Raw genomic sequence first — 15,232 nt, 5'->3', positions numbered from 1 at the left:
AACTCCCTGCTGAGCAAGGAAGCCTGATGTGGGACTCAATCCTAGGACTCTGAGATCATAACCTGAGCCTAAGGCAGATGCTTAACCAACTAAGCCACTCGGGTGCCCCTGTAAAGATTACTTTAAAAAGTAAGTCCAAGACTAGTACACTGAAAACTACAAAACATTGTTGAAGGAAATTGAGGAAGATCTAAGTAAATGGAAAGACATCTTATGCTTATGGATTGGGAGATCTGATACTATGCAGATGGTGTATTAGTTTCCTTGGGTTGCCATAACAGATCGCCACAGACTTGGTGGCTTAAACAACAGCACTTTATTCTTTCACAGTTATGGAAGGCTACATACAAGTCCAAAGTCAAGGTGTTGGTGGGATTGGTTCCTTGTGGAAATTCTAAGGGAGAATCTGTTCTATGCTTCTCCTAACTTCTGGTGGTTGTTGGCAATCCATGGTGTTCCTTGGCTTGCAGATGCATCACTCATTTCTCTATCTCTGTCTTCACATGACCTCCTCGGTGACTCTGTGTGTCCGTGTGTCTTCATGGGTCCTCTTTTTATTTCCCCCGCTGGGTATAGATTTTATTTTCAAATGCATTCAAATCAATCTGATTGGTCAAACTCAGCTAGTTGTAGAAAATCATTTGAGACGGAGAGCCACGTAAACAATTCCCCAACTCCACTGTTTTATTTTGGTCAATATTTGTAGCTTTGCCATCCATAAGGAAAGAACCCTGAGAAGACATAGAAGGAAGTTAATTGAACTCATGGGAATTCTAAAATTTTTTACATAAAAATGACCAAAGCTAACTTCATATGACCTTCTTATAAGGACACCACTCATTGGATTTAGGGCCCATCCTAATCCAGTATGACTTCCTTTTATTGATTACATCTACAAAGACCCTGTTTCTAAATATGGTCATATTCAGAGGTACTGGTGATTAGGATTTCAACATTTCTTTTTGGAGGACATAATTCAGCATATATCATGGCAGTTTTCCCCAAACTGATCGAATTTAATGCAATCCATATTAAAACCCCAGTGCCAGGGCACCTGGGTGGCTCAGTGGGTTAAGCCTCTGCCTTCAGCTCAGGTCATGGTCTCAGGGTCCTGGGATCGAGCCCCGCATCCCTGCTTCCCTTCCTCTCTTTCTCTGCCTGCCTCTCTGCCTACTTGTGATCTCTGTCTGTCAAATAAATAAATAAATAAAATTAAAAAAACAAAAACAAAAAAAGAACCCTGGTGCCTTTTTTATAGAAATCGGCAGCCTAATTCTATAGTTCATATGGAAATTGAAGTGACCCAGATTAGCCAAAATAATTTTAAAAAGAAAAACAAAATTGGAGGACTCACACTTCCTAATTTCAAAATTTATGATAAAGCTACAGTATCAAGACAGTATATTACTGACATAAAATGGACATGTAGGTTGATAGGACAGGGGTTGAGAGTTTGAGAATAAGTCTTTGCATTTAAGGTCATTTGATTTTTGACAAGGGTCCAGCACAGTTTGGTGGGGGAAAGAACAGTTTTTTCAATAGATGATGCTGATAACATATACCGGCTTACCTTGCAGATATTATAGGGTCAGTTTCAGACCATTGTAATAGGCGAGTCAAGTGACGTGTTGGTTTCCTAGTGTGTATAAAGTTATATTTACACAATACTGTAGTTTATTAAATATGCAGTTATACCTTAAATACTTTATTGCTAAAACATTAACTATAATCTAAGCTATCTGTGAGTTTTCATCTTTTGGTGCCCATATCAGTGTTGATGGTTGCTGCATGATCAGGGTGGTGGTTGCTGAAGCTTGGGGTGGCTGTGGCAATTTCTTTTTTCTTTCCTTTTTTTTTTTTTTAATTTTAAGGATTATTTGTTTATTCCTTTATTTGTCAGAGAGAGAGAGGAAATGCACAAGCAGGAGGAATGGCAGGGAGGGAGAAGGAGGCTCCCCAGTGAGTAAGGAGCCTGATGAGGGACTCGATCCCACGACCCTGATATTATGACCTGAGCCAAAGGCTGATGTTTAACTGAGTCACCCAGGCATCCCTTTGGCAGTTTCTTAAGACAGCAGTGACCTTTGTTGCATTGATTGACTCTTTCTTTCATGGATGGTTTTCTCTGTGGTATGTAGTGCTATTTGATAGCATTTTACCCACAGAATAACTTTCACAACTGGAGTTAGTCTTTTCAAAACCTGCCTCAGCTCTGTCACCCAAATTTATGTAATTTCTAAATCCTTTGGTGTCATTTCAACAATCTCCACAGTAACTTCACCAGTAGATTTCTTCTCAAGAAGCTACTTTCTGTGTTCATCTGTAAGAAACAACTCCTCATCTGTTAAAGTTTGATCTTGAGCTTGTAGCCATGCAGTTAAATCCTCAGGCGGCACTCCTAATTCTAGTTCTTTTCTTGTTTCCAGCACATTTCCACTGACTTCCTCCACTTAAGTCTGGAACCCCTTAGAGTCACCCATGAGGGTTCAAATCAACTTTTCCCCAAACTCCTGTTAGTGTTGATATTTTGCCCTCTTGCCATGAATTGTGAAAGTTCTTAATGCCATCTAGAATGGCAGATCCTTTTCCAAAGGTCTTCAGTTTACTTTGCTGAATTCCATTGGAAGAATCACCATCTATGAGAGATAAAGCCTTACAAAAATGTATTTTTATTTTTACGCTATTTATTTATTTTTAAATATTTTGTTTATTTGACAGAGAGAGAGAGCACAGGCAGGGGGAGAGGCAGAGGGAGAAGCAGACTCCCCGCTGAGCAGGGAGCCTGATACAGGGCTTGATCCCAGGACCCCGGGACCATGACCTTAACTGAAGGCAGTCACTTAACTGACTGACCTACCCAGGTGCTCTTTATTTATTTTTAAAGATTTATTTATTTTGGGGAGAGAGCATTGAGGGGAGGGCCAGAGGGAGAGAAGGAATCCAAATAGACCTCTGCTGGTGGGGCATCTGACTTGCGGTTTGATCACACCACCCTGAGATCACAACCTGAGCCGAAATCTAGAGTTGGACATTTAACCAGCTGAGCCACCCAGATGCTCTCAAAATGTATTTGTAAATTATAAGATTTGAAAGTCAGAATTATTCCTTGATCCGTGGGCTGCAGAATGCTGTTGTATTAGGAGGCATGAAAACAGCGGTCATCTCATTGTGCTTTCCATCATAGCTCTTGGGTGACCATATGCATTGTCAATGCTACACTATTTCTAAAGGAATTTTTTTTCCTGAGCCGTATGTTTCATCAGTGGGCTTGAAATATTCAGTAAACCATATTATAAAGGCCTGTCATCCAGGCCTTGCTGTTCCCTTTATAGAGCACAGGCTGAGTGATTTAGCATAATTCTTCAGAGCCCTAGGATTGTCAGAATGGTCAAGGACATTGGCTTCAACTTAAAGTCACCAGCTGCAGTAGCCACTAACAAGACAGACAGCCTGTTCTTAAAAGCTTTAATCTGGGCACTGACTGCTCCTCTCTAGCTGTGAAAAGTCTGAATAGCATCTTCTTCCAAGAGAAGGCTGTTTGTCTATACTGAAGCACTGTTGTTCAGTGTAGCCGCCTTCAATAATGATCTTACCAAGATCTTCTGGGTCACTTGGGGCAGCTTCTCCATCAGCACTTGCTGCTTCACCTTGCACTGTGACGTCATGGAGGCGGCTTCTTGCCTTAAACCTCATGAACTAACCTCTGCCAGCTTCAGACTTCTTTTTGGTAACTTCCTGATCTCTCTCAGCCTTCCCAGAATTGAAGAGAGTCAGGGCTTTGCTTGGGATTAGGCTTTGGCTTAAGGGAATGTTGTGGTTGGTTTATCTTCTATCCAGATCATTCAGACTTTCTCCATCTCAGGAATAAGACTTTTTCACTTATCATTCATGTTTTCACTGGGGTAACACTTTGGATTTCCTTCAAGGCCTTTTACTTTGCATTTACAATTTGGCTAACTTGTTAAAGGGGCCTAGTTTTCAGCCTATCTAGGCTTTTGACATGCCTTCCTCCCTAAGGTGAATAATTTCTAGCTTTTGATTTAAAGTGAGAGATTTGTGATTTTCCTTTCCCTTGAACACTTAGAGGCCATTGTAAGGTAATTAATTGGCCTAATTTAATAATGTTGTGTCTCAGGGATTGGGAGGCTGGAGGAGAGGGAGAAAGATGGTAAAGCTGGTAAACTTCTGGTCTTTGCAGCAATCCAGACACACACATTTATAGACTTAAGTTTTCTGTCTTACATGGGTTTGGCTCCCTAAGTCAATTGCAGTAGTAAAATCAGAGATCATTGATCCAGCAAAAAACCAAAAAACAAAAACAAAGATCACTGATCACAGATCATCATAACAAATATAATGTTTGAAAACTTTGAGAATTACCAAAATGTGATAGAGGTAGGAAGTGAGTGAATGCTATAGGAAAAGTGGCATCAGTAGCCTTGCTCATCACAAGGTTGCCATAAACTGTTAATTAATTAATTAGTTAATTTTAAATTTTATTTATTTATTTGACAGAGATCACAAGTAGGCAGAGAGACAGGCAGAGAGAGAGAGGGAAGCAGGCTTCCTGCCGAGCGAAGAGCCCAATGTGGGGCTCGATCCCAGAACTCTGGGATCATGACCCGAGCTGAAGGCAGAGGCTTTAATCCACTGAGCCACCCAGGTGCCCCTAAACTGTTAATTTATAAAAACACTATCTATGCAGCACAATAAAATGAGGTATACTCATACGAACATCTAATTATTATGTTCTATGCCTTAAACTAATCTAATGTTATATGTCAGTCATACCTCAAATAATTCAATAAATAAAGCTACAATGAAATGAACATGGTGCTGAGTCAGCTAGTTATCAATATGCAAAGAATAAGATTGGACCCCAACTATATTACCATGTAGAAATATGAAATAAAAAATCAATCATACACCTAAGTGTAAGAGCTAAAACTATAGAACTCTTAGAACAAAACAGAAGTGTAAGTCTGTGCGACTTTGGATTAAACATACGACCCCCAAAGCAGAAGAACCAAAGAAGAAGTAAAACTGGACATCATCAAATTTAAAAATTTTGTGTTTTGAAGGAAGCTAACAGTGAAAAGACAATGGAGTAAGAGAAAATATTTACAAATCATATGTCTGATTTGGGACTTGTGTCTAGAGTATACAAAGAACTCCTAAAATTCAACAATAAAAGACAACTAACCCATTTTAAAAATGGACAAAATATTTAAATAGAGATTTTTCCAAAGAAAATACAGATATGACCAATAAGTGCATTGTGTTAATTTGCTAAGGCTGTTTTAACAAAATACTACAGATTGAATGGCTTAACCAACCGAAATCAATTTTCTTACTGCTGGGGTAAGGGAATGTTAAGTCCTCACATGGCCTTTTCTCTGTGCATGCTGAGAGAGAGACCTTTCTCTCTCTTCATAAGAGGAACAGACCCTCTTATGAAGACATCAGTCCTGGTGGATTAGTGCCCCACCTTTATGACTTTATTTAATCTTAATATTTCCTTAAAGGCCCTATCCAAATACAGTCACAGTATGGGTTAGGAGTTAACACCCATGAAGAAGATGCTCCATGTTATTAGTTACTAGGGAAATGTAATTTAAAATCACAGTGAGATACCACTTCACATACTAGAATGACTAAAATAAAAAAAGTATGTGATTAAAGTGTTGGTGAGGGTGTGGAGAAATGAGAATGAAATCCTCATACATTGATGGTAGGAATGTGAAGTGGTCTTGATGCTTTGGAAAACAGTTTGGTGGGTCCTCAAAATGTTAAATATAGAGTTAACATATGACCTAGCTGGTCCACTCTTAGGTTTATAGTCAAGAAAATTGAAAACATGTGTCCACACAAAAACCTATACATGAATTTTTGTGTAAGTGTTATTCATAACACCCTAAATATGGAAACAACCCACATGTCAACCAACTGATCAATGGATAAAAAAAACATGATGCATACATATAATGGAATATTATTCAGCCATAAAAAGGAATGGCATACTGACATATGCTGCATATAGATAAATCTTAAAATATTGTGCTCAGTGAAAGAAGCCTTTCACAAAAGGTCACGTATTATGTGATTTATGTAAAATATCCAGAATAAGCAAATACGTAGAAACAAAGTATGTTAATGGTTGTTAAGGGCTGGAGTGAGAGGTAAATGTGGATCGACAACTAATCATTTTGGAGTATCTTGTGGTGATGAAAATGATGAAAATTAGATAATACTTGGATGTATAAGTCTACAAATATACTAAAACCACCAATTTCACTTTAAATGAGTGAATTGTATATTAATTATATCTCAAAGCTGTTAATAAAAAGAGAAGGAAATCTTAAATTTACACAATTTAAGTTCAGATTAGCATGTAAATATTTAGTGTTACTTTTTACTAACATTTTGTTACCTTGTCTGTTGTTTGGAAATATTAAGATAAATTGGGATTATTGCTTGCCAAATTCTTTCTTGGTCAGAATTCTTTCTCGGGCAGTAGTGTCAACAGAAATATGACATTTGAATTCTAGAAAATCAATCTTTTTTGTTGCTCTTTTTTTCAACAAAAATGTTATAAGTACTTAACCTGTATTAGCCCTATGATCAGTGCTAGGAGTACAAAGACAAGATATGGTCCTCTGCTTTGAAGGGGTTTCCCTTTTAGTTTGGATAGACAAAACCAGGAAGAACTGTGTTAAAATGGTGTAAGTAATTATGGGTGAGTATTAACGGTATTCTGAAGCATGGTGATTTTAATGAGGCAAATCAGAAGAAACTTAAGAGAGAAAATTACCTGTGGAGTGAGTTTAGAAGATGGAGTTTTCATCAGGGAGGCAACACTGGAAGCAGAGGGAACAACTTGAGGGAGTGCTGTCATGCTCTGGTGCTATCATAGGTCTCATCAATTTTGGAGTATTGGGAGCAAAATAAAAAGCACCAGGATTGTAAGGCTAGAAGAAAATGTATGCGTATCTGATTTTTTTTCTTAACTGGTCAGATGCACTTCTTTCTCTTTGTGATTGCTTTAGAAAGTAAAGTTTGCTTACATGGTTACTTGAACTTAGTAAGTTTTTATATGTATGATCTCTTAGAGTCTTTTATATGCTGATGACCATTTGAATTAAGGGGAGGAGGGAATAGTATGTCATATTGTAAAAACTTGTTTGGGGAACCTTTTTTCTGTGGAGTGACATATAGGACTGGGGGGAAATGTGTTATATATTGTGGTACCTCTATTTGATAAAATATTAAGTAGTCAATAAAATGGTAGTCATGAAGATGGTAGCAACATAGACAAATGCTTATGTATAGCAAAGAAGAAATCAGAATCCAGATTTGTTTTGAGGCGGTGATTATAATCTTGTGAAATACCCATGTGTGACAAGTTGAAAGTAGTACTTTTTTTTATCCATGAGCTTATTAATGGTATAGAGAAATGCTGTACTATCTAGGGAAATTTGGCTCTATCAGAATCATAAGCAAATATATTCTATGATTAGGTAGCTTTTTAAGAATCACTAGTGAAATACTGACCTCATGTGTACTAAGATGTTCATGGAAAGATGTTCTTTATAGTATTATTTGTCATAGTGAAAATTTGAAAATACTTTAAATGACAGTAGGAAAATGGCCAACTGCTTTAGTGTATAATCTTGCAGTGGACTGCTGCTGTGGCCAGTGAATTGAAATAAGTAGTACTATATCTGTCATACTGAAAAAGAGATATATATAAAATCTCCTATTTATGAAAAAGGAAATGACTCTGTCTCCATTATAAATATTAGCGCATTAAAGTAGTAGCGCACTCACAGACCTGTACCCCTGGGGATAAAAATACATTATATGTTTATAAAAAAAATAAGAAAATTTAATAAAAAATAAAATAATAACATACTCAAGGATGTCTATTTTTGTCCTAATTTCATTAGATTTTGTTTTTAATTGGAGCATAATTGACACTAGAATGAGTATTAACAGTGGTTAGTAGTGGGATAGGAAATGGTGATCCAGGTGTGTTTGTGTGAAATAGAAATTTCACTTTATATGTTTCTGAAATGTTTTAATACTTAACAATAAGTAGGTATTTTATAACAATTTTTGAAACATGCAAAAGAAAGCAAGAGAGAAGTATATTAGGGTGGTGATTACAGATAAGTCTTTTCTTAAAAGTTATACATGATACATGATACAGTTATAAAAAGAAATACGTATCATGCAAGTTGTCATTGCAAAGGATTGCTTTACTCTGTTGATGTGTCACAGAATTTTTCCCTTCAGTGTTTAACTAAGAATGTTATATTAAAATTGTTAGACTTACCCATTTTGAGTTTTGTCTTGATTTTTAGGTGGACCTTCAATCCTGCTGTTCTCACGAAAGCAAACATTGTCCGAAGTGGGGATGCTGCTCAGGGTGCAGAAGGAGGCACCTCACAGTTTCAAGTGGGTGATCTTGTACAAGTTTGTTACGATCTGGAAAGAATCAAACTTCTACAGAGAGGACATGGAGAATGGGCTGAAGCTATGCTCCCAGTAAGTATATCTAAAATAGTTTCAGACTAGGAATGATAAAATAGTTTTAGATGAGGAGTTATATTATGCTAATGTAGTTTTAAAAAATACTTTAATTTTGGAAAATAAATTAGCATAAACCTTTGAGAATTGTACTCTTCATTGGCCGCTAGGCGTACTTAATGCCTTTTACTTTCTAATTTGTTCCAGTTAAATTAGCCCAGGAAGGTCCAAATATGGCAGCAGTTAATATTTTTTGAAAGAGTTGTTAGTAGAGAATGTCATGTAGGTAGAAGGCAACAGAGACTTTCCTGATTCTTAACCCCAGAGTGAGAGAGATGTGCTCATCCATCCAGTTACCAGCAGTGCTGGACCGTTGCTGCTTTTCTCACTTGGGGGCCTGGCTCTCTAAAACACAGAGTGTGAAAGAACAACTCTGAATGTGTGCCTTCTGTGGTGGCTTTGCTCCCAAAGAGTTACGGTTTAATTTTTAATTTATTCATTCAATACATTTTCACCAAATGTTCAGCAACAACGGAAAAGTTTGTTTGTTCTACCCTCCTGGCATCTATCTTCTTTCTCCATCTGTGTCTTTCTGTCCCATCCTTCTGTACTACCCATTCTGTCCTGCCTTCCTCCTCATATTGTTTTGCCGCACCCCCCCCCATACATTCTTGCTCTGTACTCCCATTTCCATCCTCTCCCCTTCTTTCCTTGTTATGTCCTCCTATCATCCAGTCACCTAACTGGTCCTCTCCTGTCCCCCCAGGTCCCATCCCATTCAGTGCCTCCTTCCTCTACCAAGTACCTTCCCTCCCATCCCTCTTCATGTCTCATCCCTGCACCCTAATGTGTTGTCTAGTGCCTGTCCTAGCTAGCACCTCCTTTTCCTGTCTAGCCCCATTGCCTATCTCATTTAGTCCTCTGCTCCCTCCCATCGTGCCCAGGTCCCGCTCCCATCCTTCATGGTGTGTTGTCTTTCCATCAGTTCATCCTTCCTACCTTAATCCTTCAGCAGATACTTTAGCAAAATGTGCCTATCAGGCTTCAAGGATGTAACAGTGAATGAAAGAAAAGAAATTCATTGTTACGGTGCTTTCATTCGAAGACATTTCATAGTTTGCAGATGCTGCTAGTGTTTTTTATTGCTTTAGTTACATAGTGACTAAGTGGTAGTTGTGTATGTTCTGTAGGAGCTGTATTTTGGAAATTTATTTATTTATTTATTTTTTTAAAAGATTTTATTTGTTTATTTGACAGACAGAAATCACAAGTAGGCAGAGAGGCAGGCAGAGAGAGAGGGAAGCAGGCTCCCTGCTGAGCAGAGAGCCCAATGCGGGGCTCGATCCCAGGACCCTGAGATCATGACCTGAGCGGAAGGCAGCGGCTTAACCCACTGAGCCACCCAGGCGCCCTGGAACTTTATTTTTGTCCAAAAAATTAAGTAGTATATGATCTGTTTGTTTGCTTTTGATATTGAAGTTGGTTAAAAAAATATATCGATTGTCTTTAAGCCTAACTATAGTGTGGTGTTACATAAATGTAATTTTTTGACATGCTTTTATAGGAGTTACGTATACTATTTTAAGAATTTTTAGATTCAAGATTTAAGATTTAGATTTTTTTAGATTTAGATTTAAGATTTAAGATTTAGGTTTTTTTTTAATATTTTATTTTTTTATTTTTAAATAAACATATAATGTATTACTAGTCCCAGGGGTCAGTCAAGATGTTTTTGTTTTTCCCCTTAGCAATGACACCTTATATGTAACAGTTTATGTCTTTGAAGTGCCCAGTTATTCTAAGCACTGTGCTAAATGATGAATATATACATACATGTGAACAAACATACGTGTATACACACATAGATACATACACAGACTTTATTTATCCTGGGAATATTATAAGCAGGTGGTGGTATGGCATCCTTATTTTAAAGATGAGGAAGTCAGAGCTAGGATTCTGAACTGGAGTTTGAACCCAAACCTGTTCTACTTCAAAGCCCAAGTCATCGGTCTCCCATAATAAGTTGCTGTATAAGAAAAACCTGTAGATTATATCTGTAGGGGAATTCTGGGATTCCAGTGGTAGTTGTGTAGAATTTTAATCTTCCCAAATCATCTTGATAAAAATAGTCAACAACTGGATTAGCATAACCAAAAAAAACCAAAGCTGCAAACATCTGTATAAAAACCAGGTTACAGAGTAGCCTATTGAACTCTGAATTACGAGCTAGTAGTGAGAAAATACTGACAGCTACTAGATCTACATCTGTCTGCCCAGCAGCAGAGAGAATTAATTGGCATTGGATGGCCCTGAAAACAGAGGGACTCCAACATTGCTAACAAGTATTCATTGGCTAGTCTAGATTAATGTAGAAACAACAGCCTTGGGAGGACTCTTTCAGACTCCATTTTGGGGTGAGGGTAATAGGTCCATGCTAAAGGTTAAAGGAATTGGAAATGCCTGGGTCTGACAACTCTCAAAATTAACCTGCCATAGCTCCTTTCCTCTAGAGAGCCTTCCCATTAAGGAAGAACTGAGGGAATAGAGACCAAATTTATTAGAATGGAGACAGAGGTGCAGATGAAAGATAAAAGTTGGAAGGGATCACAAGTGGATCGCTATACACAGTTATTGAAAAATGACAAGGAATAGCATAACTTCTTTATAGACAAATGAGAATATATTAGAAAGATACGCACATAAAACTAAAACCTAATGATTCAAAATGAGCCAACAAACTAAAATGATAAAAGATGAAAGAACAAAATAGATCATAATTAGAAATGAGATAACAGAACTTAGGAAAGAATTAAGAAGAAAAGGAAGATAATTTTATGAAAGAGAAGAGTAAGCTTGATGCAACACAGATCAAATAAATATGACAGATATGCCTTAAGAGAAACAGAAGGTAAAAAGAAGAAAAATTGCTAAAATCAAAAAGATAAAAAGTATTTCAGGAAAGTGACAAATATATCTAATAGTAGTGTATTTGGAGTCCTTGCAGAAAAGGAAAAACAAAAACCAAAGCAATGGAATATAACAACTGCTAAAATTTAAAATTTCAGAAAAAAAGTCCCCAAGTTAAAAGATTTAAAACTAAATATTAAAAGGACACATTGCATACTGGGGGAACTGAGAACACAAAACACTGAGCCATATTCTGGTAAAATAACTGAATCTTCAAGAAAAGAAAAAAAAGTCTTTGGGTATCTAGGAAAAAAAGTCAAGTTTTACTTTAAAAGAGAAAGAAAAATCTGATCTCAATGCTTTATGATTTCAATGAAATAACATTTAGGGTATTCAAGGAACAAAAATGTAAGCTAAGAGTTTATAACCAAACTGACTTTCAAGTATAAAGGCTATAAATTGCTATGAATGTATAAGAATTCAGAGAATTTTGTTCTCATTAGCCTTTTCTGATTGGTCTATTAGAAGATGTCTCAGACAGCCAAGATGACTGGAGAGAGACCAATTTAAGGGCTCATGGTAGACATTAAATATGTATGTATTTGTTGAACTAAGAGTAAATGATAGTTAAAGGAAGGGTTAGAGTTTGTGTAATGGTTATAAGTTCTATCATCACAGATAAAGTATAACTGTCAAAAAATAGGTTAGGATTGGAGGGAGACTATGGAAAGTTTAGTAAACCGTTTGCTTGCCTCTGGTTAATAACTGGAACTAAATACTGTAACTTTAAATCAAAATATTGTGGGAGAAAGAAGGTAAGGCTAAGAACATGAGTGATTCATTTCAGTGTTGTATATACGGGAACCAGTTGACCCACATACTCTGGCTCTTTTTTTTTTAAAGAGGAAATTAGGTTTTGTATATATACATTATGTCTTAGTATTATTGTAAATATAACTATTAGGATAATTCAGAGTTTATATGAAGAAAGCAGACAATGGAGGAATTAACCATTACACTCAAAAAACATGTTTCCATCTAAAGAAGGAATGTGGTATGGCGGACAAAGGTAGAAGGGAGATGTCTTTGAATATGTCTTGTTTTATAGATTTGATTTGAAACCAGATACATATTTTATACAATTATAAAGCAAAATCAAATTCCTAAAAGTGGAAAATGAAGTAAACAAACTTAAATGTGTATCTTGTTGGTATAACCATACAGAGTGAAAAGTACAAGTGATTTTTAAGCGTAGTAATTTGTCTTTGTATCTTTTTAGGAAGAATATACCCTAAAGAACTACATGTAAAAAACAATTTTTTAACAATTTTCAACAGTTTTCAGAGATCTTGTTGTTTGTGATAGTGTTAATATTATTATCCTGAGATTGTTGTATGTATGATATGACAAAAAAACAAATGAGTAATTACATGGTAATTCTAATTCTGTTATCCCAAGTGGCCTTGAGAACCAGAATGATCAGGGTGGGAAAACGAGATATGGATGTAAAGCAAAAGAGGCTGAGTGAAAACCTTGTACTCTTGAATTTGCATTGGAAGAGGGTTTATGTATTTGTGATTTATTTTATCTTCAAGACAAAACACCCTCCTACCACTGTTTCCTAGCTCTGTCCATGAAAAGACTTAGAAACAGTAACCATTCTAGTAACAATAACCAAACTTAGTGCCCAGATTACAGTCTTGAGGAGTAGCCTTTCTCTCTGTAAAGAGATATGAACTATTTAAATTATACCAATTAGCAAAATCCAGATTGTAAGGAACTTCATAGGACAGATAACCCTGTTTCTTCAACAAATAATTGGCAGAGAAAAATATATGTATAGATTTTATTTGGAACTTGATTTAAGCAGACTGAAAAATTTCATCATTTATGAGGGAATTGGAAATTTGAACACTGGTATTTTATGATATTACAGAGTTAATTGATAATTTGGGGAGGGTTGTTAGTAGTAGTTTCCACCCCCCCAAAGTTTACATGATTAAAAATACAGGAGGAAATAGAATGGTAGGGGGAAACAAGATTGGCCATGAGCTAAAAATTGTTAAAAGTAGTTGATGGGTATGTGGGGATTCAAAATACTGTTACGTATTTTTGTATGTTTGAGACTTACTATAATTAAACAGTTAAGGGGGAAAAAACAAAGAATGCAGCCTCATAGAGTTTGAGATGATGGAAAATTCCAAGAGAAAATATCTAGTTAGAGTTTAAAATTGATGTGTGTTAGGGGGCAGGGGGAGGAATAAATAGGGCTAGAGAAGTATATTTTGGAGTTTTTAGTAATAAGGTGATAGTTGTCAAAGTGGATTAAACTTTTAAGGAAGAGGAGTAAAAAACAAAGGAACAAAATTTGGGGGACAACAAATAGATTTAGGGATCTGTAAAAGGACAAGGAGCCAGTGAGTGGAGAAAGAGAAGGAACAGGTAAAAAGGTTAGACTGCCATCCAGAAATTAAGGGGATAGTTTGAAGTAGTTGTAGTCACATGCTGTGGAAGGGCAAAGGATAACATATTGAAGGACAGTCTACTCTGTTAGGAAGTAGTCAGATATTATCACTTTCTTCACCAATTTTCTAGTATTGTAGTTTGCTGTTCTGTGTGCTTAAGAGAAAGCATTTTGGACTGGAGTTTGAAATGGGGCTAATAATAGCGCTTTACTTTCAGGGTATATGTATTAGGTGAGTTAATTTGTATAAAGTTATTAGAACAGTATCTGCCCATGGTTAAGAGTTGCTGCTAATTGTGTTCTGAACCCAGTTGACTTTTTTTCATTCATTCATATATATATATATATATATATATATATATATATATATATATTTCTTTTTTTGTTTTTTTAAAGATTTATTTGAGAAAGTATACATGGGAAGGAGAGACAGAGGGAGGGAGAGAGAGAATCTTAAGCAGACTCCCTATTGAGCACGGAGCCCCAGGCTCCATCCTACAACTCTGAAATCATGACCTGAGTCGAAGTCAAGTTGGATGCTTAACCAACTGAGCCACCCAGGTGTCCCCCTTTCCCATATACTTAATAAGTATTGTTTCTACATACTTCTCTCTTGGAATGGATACTGAGTACCTTTTTGGTTAAGTATAGTTTATTTTAGAAATCAAGGTTTTATTTTTTTAGGCTAGATTGGTGGTGAATTTTGGACTTTTTGATTTATAAATTCTTAAGATGTAAGATAAGATTATGGGGTTAAAAGGTTGGGATATCAACCCTGATATGAGGAAGTTGAGAGGCAATGTGGGGGGCTTGCGGGGTAGGAAAAGAATAAACGAAACAAGATGGGATCAGGAGGGAGACAAACCATAGAGACTCTTAATCTCACATAACAAACTGAGAGTTGTGGTGGGTGGAGGGGGGTAGGGAGAGGGTGGTGGGATTATGGACACTGGGAAAGGTATGTGCTATGGTGAGTGCTGTGAAGTGTGTAAACCTGGCGATTCACAGACCTGTACTCCTGGGGCTAATAATAACATTATTAATTAAAAAAATTATTTAAAAAAAAGTTTGGATATCAAAAAGCAAAATGTTTTGAATTCTTAAGAATGATAGACTGTCATGACTTATTTTTGATTTTATATTTTTGTGGAAGTACTATAGTTTTGTTTATTAAAATGCTTTTTATTTTCGGTTTTTTGGTGGACAGCAAAGCAAAGTTTATTTAGCGATAGTACAGAGTTTATTGAGCGATAGAACAAAGTTTATTGAGTGATAGTACAAAGCTCCTGAAGATGGAGGGGACCTGAGACAGTTGCCCAATTAAAATGT

The 15,232-nt window shown here is 36.4% G+C and overlaps 1 protein-coding gene and 1 long non-coding RNA gene across 3 annotated transcripts in view; one reads left to right on the top strand and one right to left on the bottom strand.

Moving 5' to 3' along the window:
• LOC309847890 overlaps positions 1 to 15,232 on the bottom strand; it is a 407,011-nt gene that overhangs the window by 72,849 nt on the left and 318,930 nt on the right. The gene's annotated exons all lie outside the window — the stretch shown is intronic.
• The window catches only part of MIB1 (MIB E3 ubiquitin protein ligase 1), a 131,249-nt gene that overhangs the window by 37,784 nt on the left and 78,233 nt on the right, over positions 1 to 15,232 (top strand). The window contains exon 7 of the mRNA XM_082698744.1: positions 8,364 to 8,547. Coding sequence (XP_082554870.1) covers positions 8,364 to 8,547 — 184 coding nt within the window. The remainder of the gene's footprint in view (positions 1 to 8,363; positions 8,548 to 15,232) is intronic.

The sequence above is a fragment of the Mustela nivalis genome, assembly GCF_964662115.1.
Source record: "Mustela nivalis genome assembly, chromosome: 14".
Lineage (NCBI taxonomy): Eukaryota > Metazoa > Chordata > Mammalia > Carnivora > Mustelidae > Mustela > Mustela nivalis.
Note: the sequence above shows the minus strand (reverse complement) of the source record. Positions and strands in the feature narration are given on the sequence as shown.